Source organism: Podarcis muralis, chromosome 2 (assembly GCF_964188315.1).
Source record: "Podarcis muralis chromosome 2, rPodMur119.hap1.1, whole genome shotgun sequence".
Lineage (NCBI taxonomy): Eukaryota > Metazoa > Chordata > Lepidosauria > Squamata > Lacertidae > Podarcis > Podarcis muralis.
The window spans coordinates 78,712,424-78,733,417 of record NC_135656.1 but is presented as its reverse complement, the minus strand read 5'-3'; the positions used below and the strand labels follow the sequence as shown (position 1 = coordinate 78,733,417).

The following is a 20,994-nucleotide window of genomic DNA, read 5'->3' as shown; positions in this document are numbered from 1 at the left end:
AAACCATCATATATCTGTGGTTTCCCCTGCCTCCTTAAAAAGTCAAGAAAATGTTAATAACGGCAAATGAGTACTCCATGTACCACACGTACAGCAAAATCAAATGCAAAGACAGGAAACACGTGCGTATGGAATATGTGTCAGAAACAACATTTATCTAGAACCATTTGTGCTGTAGTATAGCTCAGACAAAACTTAACTAGGAGGGGCATGTCTCGTTGTGAAAGAACAGCCACCTTTTGGTATGTGTTAAAATTGTATGCATTACATCTCACACTAATAAGGAATATTGGCATCAGTTACAACCAGTGCTCTTTTTCTATATAAAAAAGAGGTGCCAGAACTCACCATGAACGCCTATTATAATGGTAATGGCGCCCACCTTAGAGGTGCTGGAACTGAGTTCCGGTGAGTTCCAGCTGAAAAAAAGCTCTGGTTTCAACTGTGTTCAAATGTAGGCTTGGAGTGGAACCAGCTGAGGGTAACATGAATTTTCAGGATGCTATCAAAGTGGCATAAAGGACAGCAACACAGCCCAGGTTTGGCAAATCCTTCCACTGGCTCACTGGCCCACCATGGACTATGCAGCTCCATGGCTTCCTATTAGGGATGGGTAAAATATAACCATTTCAGTTCCTCCCAGTTCCCACAGTCCTTCCTGGTTGCACTATCTTTCACTGTGGTCATGAGACAAACACATGAAGCTGGTATAACAAGACAAAAGCCACAGATGTTATCATGTTCATACAAAGGTAGGTGATTGAAATGGTTGCCTCTCCTCTACCAGAATGGAGCCATCACAGCTATGGATGTTTAGGACTATATAGAGATTTTGCTTGGGCAAAAGCCACGCAACAGAAAATGGACAATGTTAAACACAACCCAGATAACAGGGCATGCCTTTTCATGGACTTAAATACAGAGAGGGAAGGGAGGATTATAGCACCCAAGATATGAAGCTGAGCACATTGCGTAGCATGAAGAATTATGGTGCCACCTATCATATCCTCTTACCAACACATTTTCTATGCATGTTGAGTACAAAGCCCTCTGCACAGATAACACTGTGGTTGACACAGTAGAATGATCCCCATGTGTTCACACATAATTGTCTTCTGGAGCAACTGTGAATACCTGTAAGGCACTCATCCAGGTCTTTATCAACACATTGCAGTCAAAAGGGAGGGGAAAAACAAAATTGTATTAGAATTACTCCGGGGATGAAATAACATTTGTTCCACACTGAAACAATCTAATTAACAATGTGCCTGAGTTATGGTGCTATAATTTTCTTGTGCTAAATTTTCAAATCGTTGAACTCGTTCAAGAATTGAAGGTCTCTGGATCTTCAGCTGGGCCCTTTTGCGCTGTTGACTTCAATCTCTATGGATTGCTTCTGCAAACTTCTCCTTCAGCTTCCTTGGATTTAGTGGTGCTTTCTCTTACTTCTTACATGCCAAAGAGGTAGAAGGTGAAACACTGAAGTCATCAGGGTGAGGGAGGTCCTTCCCAACAGAAACATATTTGCTTCTGCTATTAGTTCTAGCAGACTAGTCACACAATACACATGTGAGGTCGCTTTGCACAATACTATCTTTGACATATTGAACTGAATGGCAAAGTCATTGCCCAAGAGTAGCACATATGACAGTCTTTAAGTGACTTTCATTGGCCCTCAGCCAGAGTGGTTTCCTATTCATTTTACTGCGAGAAACAGAACGTTTTCTCCATACTATCAAATCGCTTGCTCGCTCTCTTTTAGTTTGCGGTGGCATGAAGGAAATGCCCCAATTCCTGTGGTATGCTCTTGCTTAAGCAAGACCTTCTTGCATAAAAGAAGCAACCACAGGCGACTTTCAATGCAGTTTTCACACTGTGGGTCATACACCAGCACTTAGGTCATGGGCAAAAATGAGAACTTTGGTCTGATCATGAGGAAGGCAATGAAGGAGGTGTTTGACTCTTAATTGGCACTTAAATTAATTAATTTTCCACCCAGCGATATGTATCTCTAAGACAGAAACATCAGTGGGAGTGGGCTTCATAGGGCACTGAAAATAATGAATGGCAGTTTTATATATCAGATTTTAAAGCAGGGCTGCAAAGCCTGTGGCCTCACAGCCACATATGGGGTTCACCCTAATTTCATAGAGGAGAGAAAAGGTGGGGGAAAGATGGCACAGAAAGAGAAAACTGGGGAGGGGGGAATACACACACACACGTTGTACTAACGTTTGGCCTTCAGCCCTGTTGACACATGGTCCTCAACAGAAACCCCACAAGGGAATGTGACCCTAGACACACTCTCCCTGTTTCTGAGACAGCAAATGCTGTTCAAGATCATCTACAACCCTTCACCCAACAGGGTGACAGCTATTTAGCATGATGTATAAAACAGGCCATCCATGTTTGCGACTTGCCTCCAACAACAATGAACTGAGCAACTGGGCTGCCCAACACCTCCTGTGTCATGGCCTGCACCAGTTAGCTAATGTTCTCATGAACAACTCTTGCAAACAAGCTGCTAGGAAGCTTCCCTGATACATTTCCAGGTATGAAACGGAGTAGATAGAATTTCAGCATTCACATACCTTCACACGAAACCCCGTCTGACATCAGAGCATATCCAGGTGAGCAAGAGCACACAACTGCCCCTTCCAAAGTATTACATATGTGCTTGCAGGGACCATTATCTAGGAAACACAGTGTTTGAAAAATGCATGAAATTCCTGTGCAAAGCAAAATTCCTTCCAAGTCCCAAGAATTCCTTCCTCTAATTATAACCCCTGTCATTGCACCAGGATGTAAAATGTGGAAACAAACAATCTATTCTCGTAACCTTAATCACTATGTACAAGCCTTCTTTTATAGGCAAACACACCTGTGTCATTCATTCTCATCTGTGCATTTGAAATTACCATGTACAGCTGTGTTGCCTCAACAGCCCTAAATAGATAGCATGAAATAACCTTGAATTCAGAAGCTAACCTCGAATTACCTCAGCACGTTACCTTCTGAGATTCTGTCCGTCTCTCGCTCTCTTCAGGCTAATACCAGAGGCAAGCAATGTGTGGACGTGTGTTGAAATCAAAACAGCCGAAGATGCTTTTGAATGTATTGCAGACTTGTAAAAACCATCTCATGTCTCCACCTTGCCTATTTAGACATACCTTTACACTTCTCTTCCTCTTCGTTGATGGTTGCGGGCTGGATATTCAAGGCTTCTGGAGCAATAGTGGCTTTGTCCTGTAAGGCAGTATTTGGTCCATCTTCTTCAAAATCTATACATTTATATTATATAAAAATGGAGGAAATCAACTTTAATTTGCTTCATATATCTCAGTAGCCACAGGGACATGAACAGTAACTAAACTATTATTTGTGGCTTATAAGAAAACACAGAATGCTTCCAGACAGAGAGCTGATATCATAAACGGATTGTTTAGGTCCAAGGTCCCACACACTCCTGCTTTTTCAGTAATCATATTCACAGTTGTTCCATTGCTTGCGATCCACACCAGTGGGTGAAGCTTCAGCCGTTCCTCACCTGCTCATTGAAAATTGGCTAAAGACAACTACAGTTGTATTTGAGAAGGGAGGGATAAACAATTCTTTGTAAGGATACAAAAATAAAATGTAAGGATACATTTGTGATGTGTAATGATATTTTGAAGATATTTGTCATTATGGATGCTGACAAATTTGTTTTCTGATCAAATGGTGGGTACGGTCCATTTGAAGGGGAGCACTGGAAAGTCTCATTGAGTTATTTGGAGTGATCCAGGAAGTGATTAAACCTCTTCCATTTACAACTGTTAATCAAGGTTCTTAACTTTGGGTGGATGCTACCCATATTTTAGCATCTCAAAAGTGTATTTTTCTTCTATTTGAAAGCATACACATATATTAGACATAGATGACTATGAATAGCTAGTCATCACTAAGAGAAGGAATTGCAGTGTAAGTCCACAAGAATAATTGATATGATTTGTATAAATCAAGTTGTCCTATTTGACATTTAGAGGGCAGCTTACAAGTATGAAAACTGTATTTGATACATTGGATCTCTTGCTGCAATTTAGTTTTGTTTGCAAAACAGTAAGAACAGCATCTGCTAAAAAGATAACAAGAGGTGGTTGTGGGGCAGGGGCTGGATGAGTTTCATATTTTGATTTAGTTACTTCTATTTGTCATAGAAATGTGAACTGTTTCACTTTAATTAAGTGTGTGTCCGGCTTCATACAGAATACGACTCTGCTCCCTGCTATAGATTTAAAGCTGTGACTTACTTCCATCCATGGATATGATCTATATGTCTGATTGTGAAAATATGGGGCTGTCATTACTATAAGAGGATTTTCAATCAAGTTTGCCAAGTAGTTAAGAAGTCCCAAAGCTCTAGTGAGGATGAAGCACAATGAAAAGGCAGGATAACATGATGCAGTTCTAGCCAAAGAGAATGCCCACATCCCACAAGGAGGGAGAGAGGTTCATATAGTCATGGTTTCCTAATTAGGACTGTCTATACAAATTAAACAAATTGAAAGTTAATTGTACTTTCCACATCTCTGCCCAACCCCCACCTTCCAACCACATTCTTATTTTTGGTGATGGGTGAGGAAATTACACACCGCAAACATTTGAATGAAAAAATTGTTTCCCAACAGTGGACAGAGTAAGCACAAAAATCTGAACCACAATGCTGCAACACATGTTTTTTATGAATGCAGCATCACTGCTGGAGGGACTGCACCTAAATCCTGCTGGTTATCCTCCTGAAATGCTAATGAAACACGAATTTTTTCTAAGAAAAATCACGACTTTTTTGTAGTGATTCTGTTGGAGTTTTGCAAAGGGAGAATAAGAAAGAGAAAGGGAGGGTGGAGAGGAAAACATAAGGGTTTTTTGCCAAGAAGAAAATAAATGACTGGAATAACTTATGAAAAAGAAAATGTAAGACTGGAAGCAGTACAAGCGAAAAGATTTTTGAATCAACTTGAGTTGTAATCAAGGACTGTTGTGGCACCAAGTATTTTGGAACCCTGGATGAGGAAATATTATTGGCCTCCCATTCCCGCAGAAGCCCCTGGAGTTATGCTTGCTGAGGAATTTAATCCTCTGGAGCCTGGAGCACCCCCATGCATACTACTGCAGGTAAACAAGCTACTGCCATTGTCAAATTCACACCCCCAATGAAGAAGTCTTCAATAAGGCTAAATATACCTCCAATAGGGTTACAGGTATATTACCAACAGGTGACAGCAGCCACAAAATTAAAAGATGCCTGCTTCTTGGGAGAAGGGCAATGACAGGCCTAGACAGCATCTTGAGAAGTAGAGACATCACCTTGCCAACAAAGGTCTGTATAGTAAAAGCCATGGTTTTCCCAGTAGTGATGTATGGAAGTGAGAGCTGGACCATAAAGAAGGCTGATCGCCGAAGAATTGATGCTTTTGAATTATGGTGCTGGAGAAGACTCTTGAGAGTCCCATGGACTGCAAGAAGATCAAACGCATCCATTCTTAAGGAAATCAGCCCTGAGTGCTCACTGGAAGGACAGATCGTGAAGCTGAGGCTCCAATACTTTGGCCACCTCATGAGAAGAGAAGACTCCCTGGAGAAGACACTGATGCTGGGAAAGATGGAGGGCACAAGGAGAAGGGGGCGACAGAGGACGAGATGGTTGGATAGTGTTTTCGAGGTTACCAGCATGAGTTTGACCAAACTGCGGGAGGTAGTGGAGGACAGAGGTGCCTGGCGTGCTCTGGTCCATGGGGTCACGAAGAGTCGGACATGACTAAACGACTAAACAACAACAACAACAATACCTCCAATGCATATTTGATGTCTCATGAGACCTTAGTCATTTGCCAACGATCCCTCCTCTCGAGTGATTGTCATGTGCCACCATACCCAGGGAAACCGTACTCTCTTCAGCCAGCCCAAGAGCTGTTTGCTGTGCTGGATGGGGCTGGAAGACACTGGGTGTACAGGGCATCCCCACACACCTTTCATGTGATGGCCGGCACATGTGAAAGAGCCATCACATATCAGCCTGCACAGATAAAGGTTTCATAGTACCTCACACACAAGACTCTTCAATGGACGCATTTCATACATTTGGTTGAAGATCATTACAGTAGGCCTCCTTCCACCTGCCTTACCCCACCCCCTGGCCCTGGGACTCCTCATAAGGAAGCTGTGCCTGGAGGAAGAACTGTGAGGGGAGAGACTTCATCAGGCAAGGCTTTCTTCCACCTGCCTTGCTCCAACCTCTAGTCTCTGCTTCTCAATTTCTATTGTATTATTTTATGTACTGTGGCTAGCCATTGTTTTATTGATTATAGTTTAGAAATTATTTATCGTAACTGTTAAGGGTGAATTTCTGTTTAACTTTTATATGCTGATATTGTTATTTTATACTATTCTAATGATTGTTGAATGTTACTTTTTTGATGTAGGTTGCTTATTTTAAAGTTATGTTTTATTATCACATTTTTGTATTGCATTAGATTGTTATAAGATGTACATTTTTTGTTTCTTCAGCTTGCAAACCACCTTGAGTATTGAAAGATAGAAAGACGGTATATAAATTAAAAATGATGATGTTGATGATGATGATGATGATTACAGTAACAGCTGATGCATATGTACATGTGTGCTGGCAAATTAAAAGGAAAAGGTAAAGGACCCCTGGCAGTTAAATCCAGTCGCAGACAACTCTGGGGTTGCGGCACTCATCTCACTTTACAGACCGAGGGATCCAGTGTTTGTCCGCAGACAGTTTTTCCGAGGCGTGTGGCCAGCATGACTAAGCCGCTTCTGGAGCAATGGAACATCAAAACCAGAGCAGCGCACGGAAACACTGTTTACCTTCCTGCTGGACTGGTACCTACCGTATTTTTCGCTCTATAAGATGCACCAAACCACAAGTTTTTGGAGGAGGAAAACAAGAAAAAAAATATTCTGAATCTCAGAAGCCAGAACAGCAAGAGGGATCGCTGTGCAGTAAAAGCAACAATCCCTCTTGCTGTTCTGGCTTCTGGGATAGCTGCGCAGCCTGCATTCGCTCCATAAGATGCACACACATTTCCCCTTACTTTTTAGGAGGAAAAAAGTGAGTCTTATAGAGCAAAAAATACGGTATTTATCTACTTGCACTTTTTTGGTGTGCTTTCGAATTGCTAGGTTGGCAGGAGCTGGGACCGAGCAACGGGTATCACCCCATCGCGGGGATTCAAATTATGAGAGCTAAATATGAGAGCAAACCTATTGTAGTCGGACCCAATACACATTTTCCCAGTGTTTCTTCTTCTCACCTGGATTGCAGCTGAGTCCATCATCCTGCAGAGTAAATCTTGGGAAACATGAGCACTTGTAGGATCCCACTGTGTTGATGCAAAGGTGTTGGCAGAGCTCTCCAGGATAGGCAAGACACTCGTCCAGGTCATCTCCAGGTAAACTGTTTGACAATTCAGCTTCATTACTGATCGACAAGGCTTCATGGTGCTCCTCAAACTCTGAAACTGTCAACATGCCCAAGCCATTAGTAAAGACAAGGGGAAATACATGTTCTTTATATGCAGATTACATGACTTTGAGCACTGCTATATATTAGTGAAAAACCCATTAGTCTGACAGGCTGTAACTGGGAGAGCAGGAATAGCCTTACTCCCATACCTTGACTTGTCTCTGAATGACGATGGTAGCAGTAATTCAACTGACAGGTAAACTTTGGGGGACGCATACCTCTTCGCCAGGGTTCCTGTCACTAAGTGCCATGGTGGCAGAAAGGGGAGCATTTCTCCTGACAAGAGCCCTGTAGACACATCATAATAGGCTTCCTACGCTTTGATCACTTCTTTTGAGCCTTCTAGTTAGCCCTGCAGATATCAGGGAATGGTCTGAAGACAAGGACTGGGGAATGCATTCTATGGCAGAACAGCTTCTTTCAGATGGAGAGCTGAAGGGGGAAGAGTCGTCCCCTCCTTGTCCACAGCATGTTCAGAAGCAGAGAGAGAGAGAGAGAAGCTGAACAGCTTAGGGAGGAGTTACCCAGTTTTGAGATAATGACAAGAGAACCAGAAGGGAGGGGGCAGCTAGTTGAGACGCTGCTTGAGAGTGTGGGGGACCCCCCCCTCACCACGGACTCAGAGGGAGGGAGGAACTTCCCACTGGTGCCTGAACGTACCAGAGGGAGGAAGGAACTTCCCACTGGTGCCCAATATGCTGTCAGAAGGAAGGTTTAGAGTAGCCAACTGCCCTCCTTGCGGAGAGCTGTGTACTTGTGCTTGCAACATGATGCTGTAATAAAAAGCCTATAAATCTATCAACCACTCATTAATTCTTATCTGTGAAGTTACTGAAGGGAGGGGAGGACTCTCCACACCTGACAGTAGAGGACAGAAGGGTGCAGGCCTCTGGGAAGCCATATTTAAATGTGTAACACTGCAGAAAAATGCAAAGAGATGGAACGACACTAAGAAGAGTGGGGTATGGATGGAAATAAAAGTAATACATTTCCTGAGCTTCAGAGATTTTGTGAATGCACAGTACCGTCTTCAAGATGACAAGAGCGTACAGAAGCAGCAGATGTGGCTTACAAAGGCTGAAGAAAGACATGTGCCATGAACGAGGCAAATCCAGAGGATTTCCCTCATTCACAGTGTATGCATGCAAAGTCCACAGAATGAAGATGAAGAACATATTAAAACCCAGGAGAGGGGATCTGTTTTTAATGGTGAACATCTTGTTTCAAGTTCTATCTAGAGCCTTGCCTCTGGGCAAGCTCTAAGCATACATCCACATTAGCATATTGGACAACTTAGCCCTCCTCCGCTCTGCTGTCCCTGCCACGAGGAGGAGGGGAGGAGGCTGGGCAGAGAGGAAGCCTAAAGGTTAAATGCAATTGATCACAAACCTGGGAGGAGGGAGAGCTCAGAGAGAGGGAGAATTGAACTTTAAAATGGCCATTGATTAAAAGGAATTGCTTTAGCTCTTAGTGCACAGCTCATTTGGTCAGCAAATGTGGAGGGCAAACAGAGGAAATAAAGGAAAACCTATTTGCCGGAGGTCATGCAGAATAGGCAGTGGCTGGTGTAAACTTCAGTTGTCTAGAGACAGATTCCGTTGCACTGTGCCATTTATCAAGAAATGGACTTTATAATGCATAACAGATGATGATGCAAAATGCAACCATTTCCAGAGCGTTAGCCATGTTGGTCTCTTGCAGCAAAAACAACAAAGAACCTTGTGGCACCTTAAAAACTAACCAATCAATTTTGGCATGAGCTTGGATGAAATACGGTCCCCTTTGTCAGATGCCTGTGATTAACATATGTTTATTCCACAGAGATCGTCAGCTTCTAGTACTACTAGTAGCACTGGGGAAGGAGGGGGAGAGGGGGTGCTTTTTCCTTACGCTTCTGTATTGTTAGTGACTATGATCTAAGAGAATAATCCTGGAGCATGATGGATGTAGCCAGAGCTGATTAAATTCTGACCTGGTTCTTTGACCATTAAATAGGAAACGCCAAGTGAAAACAGATGACCAAAAAGGAATCACGATCATTCTACTGGTGTCCAAAAGTCATTCTTTTAGATTCATGACTAAAGTTTATATATCTATATCTATACAGTGCTTTTTTATGGGGGGGATGCAGGGGTATGCATACCCCTAAACATTTTGTGAATCTTTGTACTTTTGTCCATTTACTGTATTTATTTCCCCCGATTTGAACTATAAAATGGTGATTTTCTGGAGTCAAAATGAGAGTACCCCTAAACATTTTTTTTCAGAAAAAAGCACTGTGGGTGTGTGGGTGTGTGTGAGAGAGAGAGAGAAGGAGAGAGAGAGAGAGAATGAATTTTAAGGGAGAGATAAGCAGAGTACAAGATAATATAGAACTAACTTGACACCCAGCTCGCCTACTACCTTTGAGCAAGGTACAAAGTTCAACTGTTATGCTTGGCATATAAATAAATCAATCTTCAAGATGCTCTAATAAAAACTCATAAAAACCACCATCCCTATATTTGAGCTGGCAGATAAGTGGATGGGGGAGGCCCAACCAAAGGGGAGAGGACCTGGGGCAACATGAGGCCGGTCACCTGTGCAGGTAAACTTCAAAAATGGGTGCTTTGGGGCAGTGATTACTTTGCCCAGAAAGGGGACGGGATACAGTTTGGAAAGCTCTCCTCTTGGGATGCTGCTATCAGAACACAAGTCACTCCATTCACATTTTAATCAGAAGCACAGGGTGGGTGAATATCTCCTTTGCACCACTTCTCCTGAAGTACACAGCATCTGATCTCATTGTTCCTCTCCCCCTCTTTTTTCCCTTCTCTCCTTTGTCTAAATTTAGATTCGTTCCCCAGGCAGGGAATTGCCTTTCTTGCGTCATTCAGGGGAAGTGCCATGTATGCTGATGTTCCTTTGTACACAAGAAATAAAACAACAACAGAGCTGGACTCACACCTGCCATTCTATAAATCAGTAGTTTCTCTGGACCACACTTTCAGAATAAAAAGTTACTCACACCACACCATATATTTTTATGGATAAGAAATACATTGGAAAACACTCCTAGCAGTGATTGATTCATAACATAGAACACAACTACTTCATAATATGATCATGGGACACCCAGAAAGTATAAAACAATGCAGCTGCACAGTAACATGAACCATTCCCAAAATGTAATGTTGCGTGTCCTTTAATCTGCCTACAACTCTTGCCGTCCTCTCCTGCCACAGCCTTTGAGAACTACTGCTATAAATGGAAGGGCTCCTCCCATTCATGGAAGTGAGCTGGATCCAGCAGAGGTTCCTGCTCCACAAACTGGATGTTCTCATAGGTGGAACTTGCCAACTCTGCTTCTTCCCTAAAACCCCCCAGCAACGCCTCCCTTGCTATTCCAGATGGCCCTTCAACTCCTGGAGAAGGATTTCAGGGACAGAGGGGGTTAAGGAGGAGGAGGGATTGGAGAAAACAGCATCCCCGCTTCCACCAGTAGGAGCATCCATTTCATGGAGTGCTATTGCACACAACTGAGGAGCCAAGCTATAAACTTCAACTTTACACTGCAATCCAAACCTTCCCAATGCTGGCTAAACTGGCCTCCCACCAGCCGTTACCATTAGAGCAATGCAAGTGCTACTCTATTGGCACTGCACTCCCCCTTTGGACCACCACATGTGCAGATAGGGTGGTGGTGGTGAGTTCCACTGGCAGGTTCCATGCTGGTGGGAGCCAACACAAAGCCCTGAAACAGGGCAGAGCTGAGCCAGCTCACGTCAGTCTCACTGCCTTCTTGTGTCAGCATCAGGCCTGATCATCCTGCACCCCAACCTTCCACCACTTGGGTAGCAGGGCTACCAATGTTGTGATGTTCTCATTTCTTACCAAGTTTCCACTGGTGGTGGCACTGAGATTAGGAGTGCCCCTTTAGCTATGGAACACTAGTGAGAAGACTTCAACGTTCCCTATCATTTTACTGCATTTCCCATAAATATTTTAATGCATTTCTACATGACTGGAGAGCCTTTCCTTTGCCACTTGTCCACAAAGAAGCACAGTAGCTCTTTCAAGCGTGAGTCACCTTCATGGTTTTGTTTTCAGTGCAATGTTTGAAAATCCATTAATATTTCTAAGTTTTTGAAAATGGCTTTTTAAAGGAAACAGAAACAAGAAGCTAAGAACATGTTAATAAAGGAAAAAATGAGGGGGGGGGACCCAGTAACGACAGACATTGTACAAGTTGCTAATAATAAATAAATAAATATCAGCTTCTGAAGGGTAGTGCTATATTAGGCAGAAATTGTTCGCATTTCCCCAAAGCAGCTACAATCCAGGAGGGAGGAATGTGTTTGCTTCTGATAAGCTCAGCATTGCCAGTGTAAGTGACTAATCAGTGTTTTGTTACCTTTTTCCTATTCAATTCTTTTTTGTGGCTTACCAGTGGTTTGAAGTTGAGCAGAGAAATAGCAAGAATAAAGAGGCAGGTATCAATTTACATTTTGACCTGGAGAGTTAAGGCAGGTCTCAGCTGATTTGAGATTTCTTTTATTCCTGTGGACTCTGCCTAAGTACAATGGACAAAAATGTTGTATTATAATAAAAGATGGGTCAGGCTGTGCAGCTGCACAAGAAGCATCTCTTTTAGAAAAAGCACATAGCTCCATAACACACGTAAGTGTGGGAACATTAGCAAATAAAAAATATTGTTATCTGCTCAGGAAATGCCATCAGCTTACCAAATATCACCTATGCATTCACCTGCACCATCATTCATATAAATATAACCCACCCAAAAAAAGATTTTAAAAATGCTTCCTTCTCTTCTCTTCCTACTCACAGTCTTTGTCTATATTTTTTTGAGAATTTCTGGAGAACAGGTGAGGTCCCTGTAGACTAGAGGTGGGCAAATGTTGTCCCCATCTTCAACAAGGAGAAAAAAAGAATACCCAAGTAACTAACAGCTGGTGAACTTGACTCTGATACTAGGAAAGGTTCCAGAACAGATAATTAAAGTCAGTCTGTGAGCACTTGGGAAATGATGCTGTGATTCCAAAAACCAGCATGGGTTTTTCCACAAACAAGTCATGCCAAATGAATCTCTTTTCTTATTTTGATAAAGTTGAAAAGTTGGTAGATCAGGGGAATGCCGTGGACATAGTATATCTTTATTTCAGTAATGTTGTTGACAAAGTTCCTTGTTCAGACTACACCTGGAATACTGTTTCCAGTTCTGGGCACCATAGTTTAAGAAACTTATTGATAAGCTGGAACATGTGCAGAGGAACATGCCACATGGAGGATGGAACAAGCATGTTTTGTCCTGTGGACCTCAACCAATGGATTCAAGTTACAAGAAATGAGTTTCTGACTAAACACCAGGAAGAACTTTCTGATGGTAAGAGCTGATTGACAATAGAACAGATTCCCGCAAGAGATGGCAGACTCTCCTTCCTTGGAGGTTTTTACGGCATTACTTATATTATATCTTTTACCACCACATATCCAATTCAAATCTATTAACTGGTTATCCTTTATACTCTATTTAGGTTATTCTCATTGTGCACTTTTATGTCAGTCCTGCTAATGATTTAAGGTGTTTACAAAAATTCTTCATATAATCTAAAAAATTTCCCTGTTCTACATTAAAACATCTCTCTTCTTGGTCTCTTAATCTTCTGGTAAGTTTCGCCTTTTCTGCATGCACCATCAGTTTTTGTTGCCAATCTTCCTTGGTTGGAACTGTTTCTTCTTTCCATCTCTGTGAGTAGTCGTATTCTAGATAATCTCCCACTGCCAGCTTCTGGGATCATTTTTAAGATATCTGTTGATGCCCCTATGTATTGTTTCATATGGTTGTGGAAAATATTCCACAGACTTAAGCATTAGGAAGTTATTTGCTGCTATGATAGTTTTGAGTTCAGCATTGAAAAAGACCTGCATCTGATTTGGTCAAAGAATGTGTGATTAAAATTCTGGGGGTTGCTGAAATGGAGAGCCACAATTCACGGAAGAATTGGATTGATGCCATCAGGCAACTTCGTTCCAATGGACTCCATTCATTTGTTATTGGCACCCACAAAGGAATTATAAGATGTTATAAAAGAATATATTTTTGTAACTTTGACAGTATTTTTTCCAGAAAATTAAAAGAAGCAAGTAGCTTGTTTATCTATTTTTTTGTATGTGTATACAATATAGCAGAAGACCCAATAATCGATGTGTAAAGGGATGATGAGCTGCTTGTGCGTAAAATGCAAGTCCCTCAGAGTTTGGTCAAGTCCTCAAACCTCTGCCTACGACGGAGCCCCTCCAGCATGGCTCCGTCAGTCGCTAGCAGAATCCGAAAGTGGTCTCTTACGGAATCTCTTCCAGCATAAAAGCTCCTTAACGGAAACACGTCTTCTGGACTCTCTGCGTGACAGTTTCCGGCGAGGAGTGGGTGTCCCTATAGGAGGTCTTGAAACCTCCCCACTGTTTTCGCTGGAAGTGTCCCTGAGCCATCCCTCCGACTCACTTTCCCCTGGAGCCCCTCCTCTCCCCCTGCTGGTTCCCTCTTCAGCTGCTAAGTCTGTCTCAACCTCAGGGAGCCCTTCCACCTCCTGTCTTTCCGATGGCAGTTCCCTGACATCCACCTCCCCTCCAGGGCCCCCTTCACCCCCTCCCGTCCCCTCCTCTATGGGCGGTGAGGAGGCAAAGCCCCTGAAAGAACCTCCCTCATCTTCCGAAGTCTCGAACACTTCCCTCCACCGGTTGCTGTTCCTGGTCCCCAAGTACTCCTCGTCATCGGAGTCAATTCCTTCTTCCAACTCCGATTCCGTGAATCCTTCCAGTTCCTCCTCCTCGTCGGTGGTGCCGAAGTACTCCCTCCTGAACCTTGCTACAGGCTGAGTTTTCCTCGGGAACCTTTGGTGGAACGTTTCTATTAAGACCTCGTCATTGACCTCCTCTGCAGTTACCCAGGTGTTTTCTGACTCCGGTTCCCCTTCCCACGCCACCAAATACTCCACCTGATTCCCCTTCCACCTGGAATCGATGATTTCCGCAACATGGCTGCTGCGTTCCCTTTCTTCTAAGGCAGGTCCCCTGGTGGACTCCCCTTCACGTCCCCCCCATACGGTGACAGTAAGGACCTATGGAATACTGGGTGCAATTTCATGTGGTTGGGTAACCGGAGTTTGAAAGCCACTGGGTTGACCTGCTGAATGACCTCAAAGGGTCCCAACCTTTTGGGTCTTAACTTCTTGCAACCCCCTTTGAACGGCAACCCTTGGGTTGACAGCCACACCTGATCCCCCACCCTTACGGCTTCACCTTCCCTTCTGTTCTTGTCTGCCTGCCTCTTATATTCTGCTTTGGCCCTTTCTAAGTTGAGCTGGAGCTGACGATGGATCGCTTCCATCTCTTCTACAAAATGTTCGGCCGCCGGGACGCTCCATCTCTCCCCTCCTCCCCCTGGAAATGCCCTGGGGTGACACCCATAATTGGCCAAAAAGGGGCTCATCCCTGTAGACACATTCTCCGCATTATTGTAGGCAAACTCTGCCAGCACCAACTTTTCGACCCAATCGTTCTCTCTGTCATTGACATAACACCTCAGGTACTGCTGGAGGATACCGTTTGCTCTTTCCGCCTGCCCGTTGGTTTCAGGGTGCCGGGCAGTCGAAAAATTGACCTCCACGTGCAGTAAGCTCATGAGCTTCCTCCAGAACCTGGAAGTAAATTGTTTGCCTCTGTCTGAGACCACCCTCAAGGGGGCGCCATGCAACCGAAAAATGTGTTCTACAAACAATTTCGCTGTCTCTTCCGCTGTGACTGCATGTGAGCATGCTACAAAGTGGCACATCTTAGTTAACAGGTCTACTACTACCATGATGGCTGTTTTCCCCTTGGATCCGTCATAAAATCTATCGATACCGCCTCCCATGGCCGTTCTGGGGTGGGTAAGGGTTCTAATAACCCTGCCGGCGCCCGCCTTTCCCCTTTAGCTCGCTGGCATTGGTCACACCCTCTTACATATTCCCTTACATCTTCCCTCACCTTGGGCCACCAAAATTCCCTGGTAACCAACCACATGGTCTTGTGTTGCCCAAAATGCCCCGCTGTGGGGCTGTCGTGCAGCTGCTTGAGTACTCTCCCCCTCAATTCTCCTTCGGGTATATACAGTGCCCCTTTGTAATACAATGCCCCATTTCTTTCCTCAAAGCCTCCGGGGCTCTCTCCCTCCCCCCTGAGACCTCTGAGCTTATCCTGGGTGTATTCATCATTCCCCGTTTCCTCTACCAGTTCTCTTTGCCCCACCAGTGCCGCCCCACACACCCAGCGGTCCTCTGGGATGACATGTCTCTCTTCGGTTGCCCCCTCCCCCTCCAAATACTCAGGTTTGCGTGAGAGAGCGTCCGCCCTGATGTTTTCTGGGCCTGGCACGTAACAAATTTCAAAGTGGAATTTGGAGAACTCCTCGGCCCATCTCACTTGTCGTTGGTTGAGCACTCGTGCCGTTCTCCAATACTCTAAATTATTGTGGTCTGTGCACACTTGCACCTTATGTTGTGCACCAATCAATAAATGCCTCCATCTCCGGAACGCTTCGTGAATGGCGAGTAGTTCTCGGTCATACACCGTGTAGTTCCTCTCGGACTTATTCAGCTTCCGCGAGAAGAAGGCACACGGTCTCCACTCCGACTTACTCTTCCCCGGTTGTAGAAGCACCGCCCCTACCGCCCGGTCTGATGCATCTGTTTCCACTCTCATAGGTTTTTGTAAATCCACATGCAGGAGTTGTTCTTCCGAAGCGAACGCCCTTTTCAGTGCTTCAAATGCTCGCTCCGCCTCCGCCGTCCAAACAAATTTCTTCTTGCTGCTGAGACAGTCAGTGATGGGAGCCGTCAGGTGGGCAAAGTTCTTTATGAACTTCCGATAAAAGTTTCCAAACCCTAAGAATCTTTGCACATCCTTCTTCGTTTTCGATGTTTTCCATTCCAGTACCGCTTGGACCTTGCCTGGATCCATGGACAATCCCTTGTCTGACAAGCGGTACCCCAGGAATTCCACCTTCTTGGTATGAAACTGACACTTCTCCAGTTTCACCCACAGCTGGTTGGCTTGCAGCTTGCCCAACACCTCGCGGACGTCCCTCACATGTTGCTCCTCATTCTCTGAATATACCAACACGTCGTCTAAGAAGGCTACACAATTCTTGTAGAGCAAAGGCCCCAGGACGTGGTTCATAAAAGCTTGAAAGCACGCCGAGCCCGCTTGTAGACCGAAGGGCATAACGAGATATTCAAAGGCCCCCAAAGGGGTGAACATGGTAGTTTTCCATTCATCCCCCTTCCTTATTCGTATCAGGTTATACGCCCCCCGCAAGTCCAGTTTTGTAAAAATCTTTCCCTTCCTCACCCTAGTCAAAATGTCATCAATTCGGGGCATAGGGAAAGCCAGAGGTTCTGATACTGCATTTAGGGCCCGAAAGTCCACTACAAGCCTCGGTTTATCTGTGTTTTTTTTGTCCACAAAAACACTGGGCTGCCCCCCACCGCTCTGGACTCTCTGATGAAACCTCGCTTCAGGTTTTTGTCAATGAACTCCCTTAACTCCTGCATCTCCCTGTCTGACATGGCATACAGCTTGCCCACTGGGAGTTGGGCCCCAGGGAGTAGATTGATTTGACAGTCAAAGGGTCTATGCGGCGGCAGTTTGTCTGCTTCCCTTTCGCGGAATACGTTGCTTAGATCGGCGTATTGTGGGGGCACCTTCCCTTTGTCCATTACTTCCATCCCTGCCAGGGCGACTCTGGTCCCTTCCGGAGCCCTCCCCTCCTTGCAGTGTTCTAGGCAATGCGCTGACCCAAAGGAGACCACTCTCTGATGCCAGCCCACTAGCGGATCGTGCAGCGCCAGCCAGCTCATCCCCAAAATAATGGGCGCTCCTCCCAAGGTGGCCACATTGAACGCTATTCGTTCGGTGTGCCTTGCCACTCTCATTATCATTGGAACCGTCTGTTGGCTGACTTCTCCTCCCAGTAGCTCCCGCCCATCGATCGTGGTCACCTGCAAGGGGTTACTTAAAGGGACAGTTTGTATCCGGTGCTCAGCTGCAAACTCCTTACTCATGAAATTACAGGAGCTGCCTGAGTCCAATAGCGCCTTTATCTTCAGTGGGTGTCCGTTTGGCAGCTCTAGTAACACCTCTATCACTAAAGCAGGTCTTGGAGGTTCCGGCGTGGGCACTTTCACTGCTCTTTGGCCTGGCTGCTGTGCCCCGACGGTGGCAGCCAGGCGTTGGCTTTTACTAGCTCCTTGCCTTCCTCCTCCTTCTCCCCAACAGCTCCCGCCATCCCTTGCCATTCCTTTCTTTGTGGGCAAACTCTGGCAAAGTGACCTGGCTGTTGGCAGAGATAACATTTCTTGGCGCTCTTCCCCTCCTTCTTCCGCCCTTCACTGGGATTTGAAACTGCGCGCGCGCGCGCTGTACCAATTTCCATCGGCTCTGCCGGCGGGAAAGGTGGCTCTGGAATCTCTGGAATGTGGAAATCCCTCCAGCGCTCCCCTTTCCCTTCCCGCTTTTCCAACGCTCTCGCCTCCTGGCGTGCTCCTATGGTCAGCGCGGATTTGGTCAGCTGTTCCATAGACTCCGCCCTGGGCGCCCGGGAAAGTTCGTCTTTCACCGCCGAAGAAAGCCCTTCTTCGAAAAGCATTTGAATGGGCTCTGCCGATAGATCCCACCCCAATTTATGGATCAACATGGTAAACCAGTCCAGTACTCATGGACAGATCGGCTCCCCTGTTTGCAAGCCATTAACTGTCTGCGCACCACTCCCTGCTCAATGTCGCTGGAAAACATCAGGTCCATGGCGCGAAAAAACTTCCTCGTGTCCTTTAGGATCTCATTATTCACTGCCATCAGGGGTCTAACCCAGTCCTTCGCCCCCGATTCGAGATGGCCAATCACAAAAGCCACTCACGACTCCTCGTCGGGAAAGTCATCAAACTGCAGATTGAGAGCATATTGCATCTCTGTCCTAAAGGCGTGATAGTTCCTGGGATCCCCCCCAAACTTCTGCACCAATCCTGGCACCTTTCGTGCGAGCGGGGTGGTTTTTCCCTTTTCTGCATCCTGAGCCCTCCTCTCCTCGAGCCTCGCCGTCTGCAGCGCTAGCTGGACCTCCAACACCCTGTACCTTTCTTCCAGGCTTGGACCCGCTCCAGCTCCTCCTGCTTCTCCGGTTTCGGCTGGGTTGCTCATGATGCCTCCCCTTGCACAAGCTGCTTTCAAAGACTTTCGGATTGCTGTAAAGGGATGATGAGCTGCTTGTGCGTAAAATGCAAGTCCCTCAGAGTTTGGTCAAGTCCTCAAACCTCTGCCTACGACGGAGCCCCTCCAGCATGGCTCCATCAGTCGCTAGCAGAATCCGAAAGTGGTCTCTTACGGAATCTCTTCCAGCATAAAAGCTCCTTAACGGAAACACGTCTTCTGGACTCTCGGCGTGACAGTTTCCGGCGAGGAGTGGGTGTCCCTATAGGAGATCTTGAAACCTCCCCACTGTTTTCGCTGGAAGTGTCTCTGAGCCATCCCTCCGACTCACTTTCCCCTGGAGCCCCTCCTCTCCCCCTGCTGGTTCCCTCTTCAGCTGCTAAGTCTGTCTCAACCTCAGGGAGCCCTTCCACCTCCTGTCTTTCCGATGGCAGTTCCCTGACACGATGTCTCAAAGGCTATGTACAACCCTCTAAAATCTTGATCTACATCACCTTATCACCTTATGGTGAAGCTATAAATCCTCAGTGGTGACCATAGAGGCACAACATCTCACTGGGAGTCAAGCAAAGCAACTGGCAAGAAATATTATTTTAAATGCAAATATTCCTTCCACCCTCTAAAAGGTCCTATGAAAAACTTCACAGTTAAATGCAAATCAGATGTCTTTACTCCTGGCCAGTTAACTTAATCTCCATGACCACTGAGATGAGGAATTGAGATTGACTGACTGGTGGTTAAAGGGCAAAAAGTCATTAGTTGCAGAAAATAATCAAGTATCCTGTTGCCCAACTCAGACCAATATACCAGCTGTGCACATTCCTGGTATGGTCAGTCCTGGCCATGATCTGACATGTATTATTTAAATCTCATAGAATCATAGAATTGTAGAGTCGGAAGGGACCCTGAGGGTAGTCCAAGACCCTGCAATGCAGGAATCTCAGCTAAAGCATCCCTGGCAGATGGCCATCCAACCTCTGCTTAAAAACCTCCAAGGAAGGACAGTCCACAACCTCCCGAGGGAGTCCATTCCACTCTTGAACAGCTGAACTATTATCTTCGCTGGACTATTATCCTATGCTCTATAAGGGGTTGCTTTTGAAAACTTCAATCGGTGCCGATTACTGCTGCTAGACTCTTGATTGGGACCATGTGTTGGGATCATGTGACCCCTTTATTTTATCAGCTGACTGGCTGCTGGTTCCTTTCTATGTGCAATTCAAGGTGCTGGCTGTATCCTTTGAAGCCCCAAATAGCTTAGGACCAAGTTTCCCAAAGAATGCCCTCTTTCCATGTGAATCTGCTGGTCCTTTAAGATCAGTTGATGTGGCCCTCTAAAGCATGCCATTGGCTTCTGGTGGCAATTTGTGAGAGGGCTTTCTATGGAGCACCACTCCACATATGGAACTCCCTGAACCAGCAAGTCAGGCCAACCTTCATCTTTATCTGTGTCCTGCTGTCATCTGAAGACTCCCATCATCCCCAGCGAACATGGGCAATGGTAAGGGATCATGAAAGTTGTAGTTCTCCAGCATATGGAGGGCCACAGGTTCCCCACACCCATTCTGTAAACCCGTGTTTCCAAAATTGGGTCTTCAGCTGTATTGGACTACAGTTCCCATCATCTATGACCACTGGTCCTGCAACTAGGGATGGTGGGAGTTGTAGTCCCAAAATAACTGGCGACCCAAGTTTGGGAAACACTGTGTAGACTAATCTGCTTCCTCTGTGCTTTAATTGAAGACTTATTTTCCCTAATAGGTGTGACTGCAATAAAACCACATTACACACTTAAGAAAGGCTTTATTATGAATCTATGTGAGTTTCAATCTGCTAACCTCCTTCTCTTAAAAAAAAAATCGTTTCATTAAATATTATTCTCTCTTTACTGCATTACTCCCTGACATGAATTTTGCTGTAATATATTACTGTGCTCTGTTTTATGTAAAACCTAATTAAACATCAAAAATAATAGTGTGCTGCATTAATTACTTTATGATCTCCAAAAGCGTAATTTATGAAACATTAAAGCAAAATAATTCAGTTACACCCATAAAGTAACTGAATTTACACCCTGAAGGTAAAAAGAACAGGAAAGGGAAAGGGTCAGAATCTCCATAGTGACAGCTGGAAAAATGACATCTGCAAATGACTGGAGGAGACATAATTTCACCTGGGATGATGAAACCTTTCAGCTCATCAACCCCATGTTTTAACAACGT

At 45.1% G+C, this 20,994-nt stretch overlaps 1 protein-coding gene across 9 annotated transcripts in view; it reads right to left on the bottom strand.

The window, feature by feature from the left end:
- Positions 1 to 20,994, bottom strand: part of FBLN2 (fibulin 2) — a 143,366-nt gene that overhangs the window by 25,282 nt on the left and 97,090 nt on the right. For 8 of the 9 annotated variants that reach the window (XM_077924877.1, XM_077924873.1, XM_077924871.1 and 5 more), the window contains 4 exons: positions 7,320 to 7,526; positions 3,171 to 3,281; positions 2,592 to 2,693; positions 1,015 to 1,155 (listed from right to left, as the gene is read on the bottom strand). In XM_077924877.1, the coding sequence (XP_077781003.1) occupies positions 1,015 to 1,155; positions 2,592 to 2,693; positions 3,171 to 3,281; positions 7,320 to 7,526 (561 nt within the window). The remainder of the gene's footprint in view (positions 1 to 1,014; positions 1,156 to 2,591; positions 2,694 to 3,170; positions 3,282 to 7,319; positions 7,527 to 20,994) is intronic. The other variant, XM_077924879.1, reaches the window with a different exon arrangement.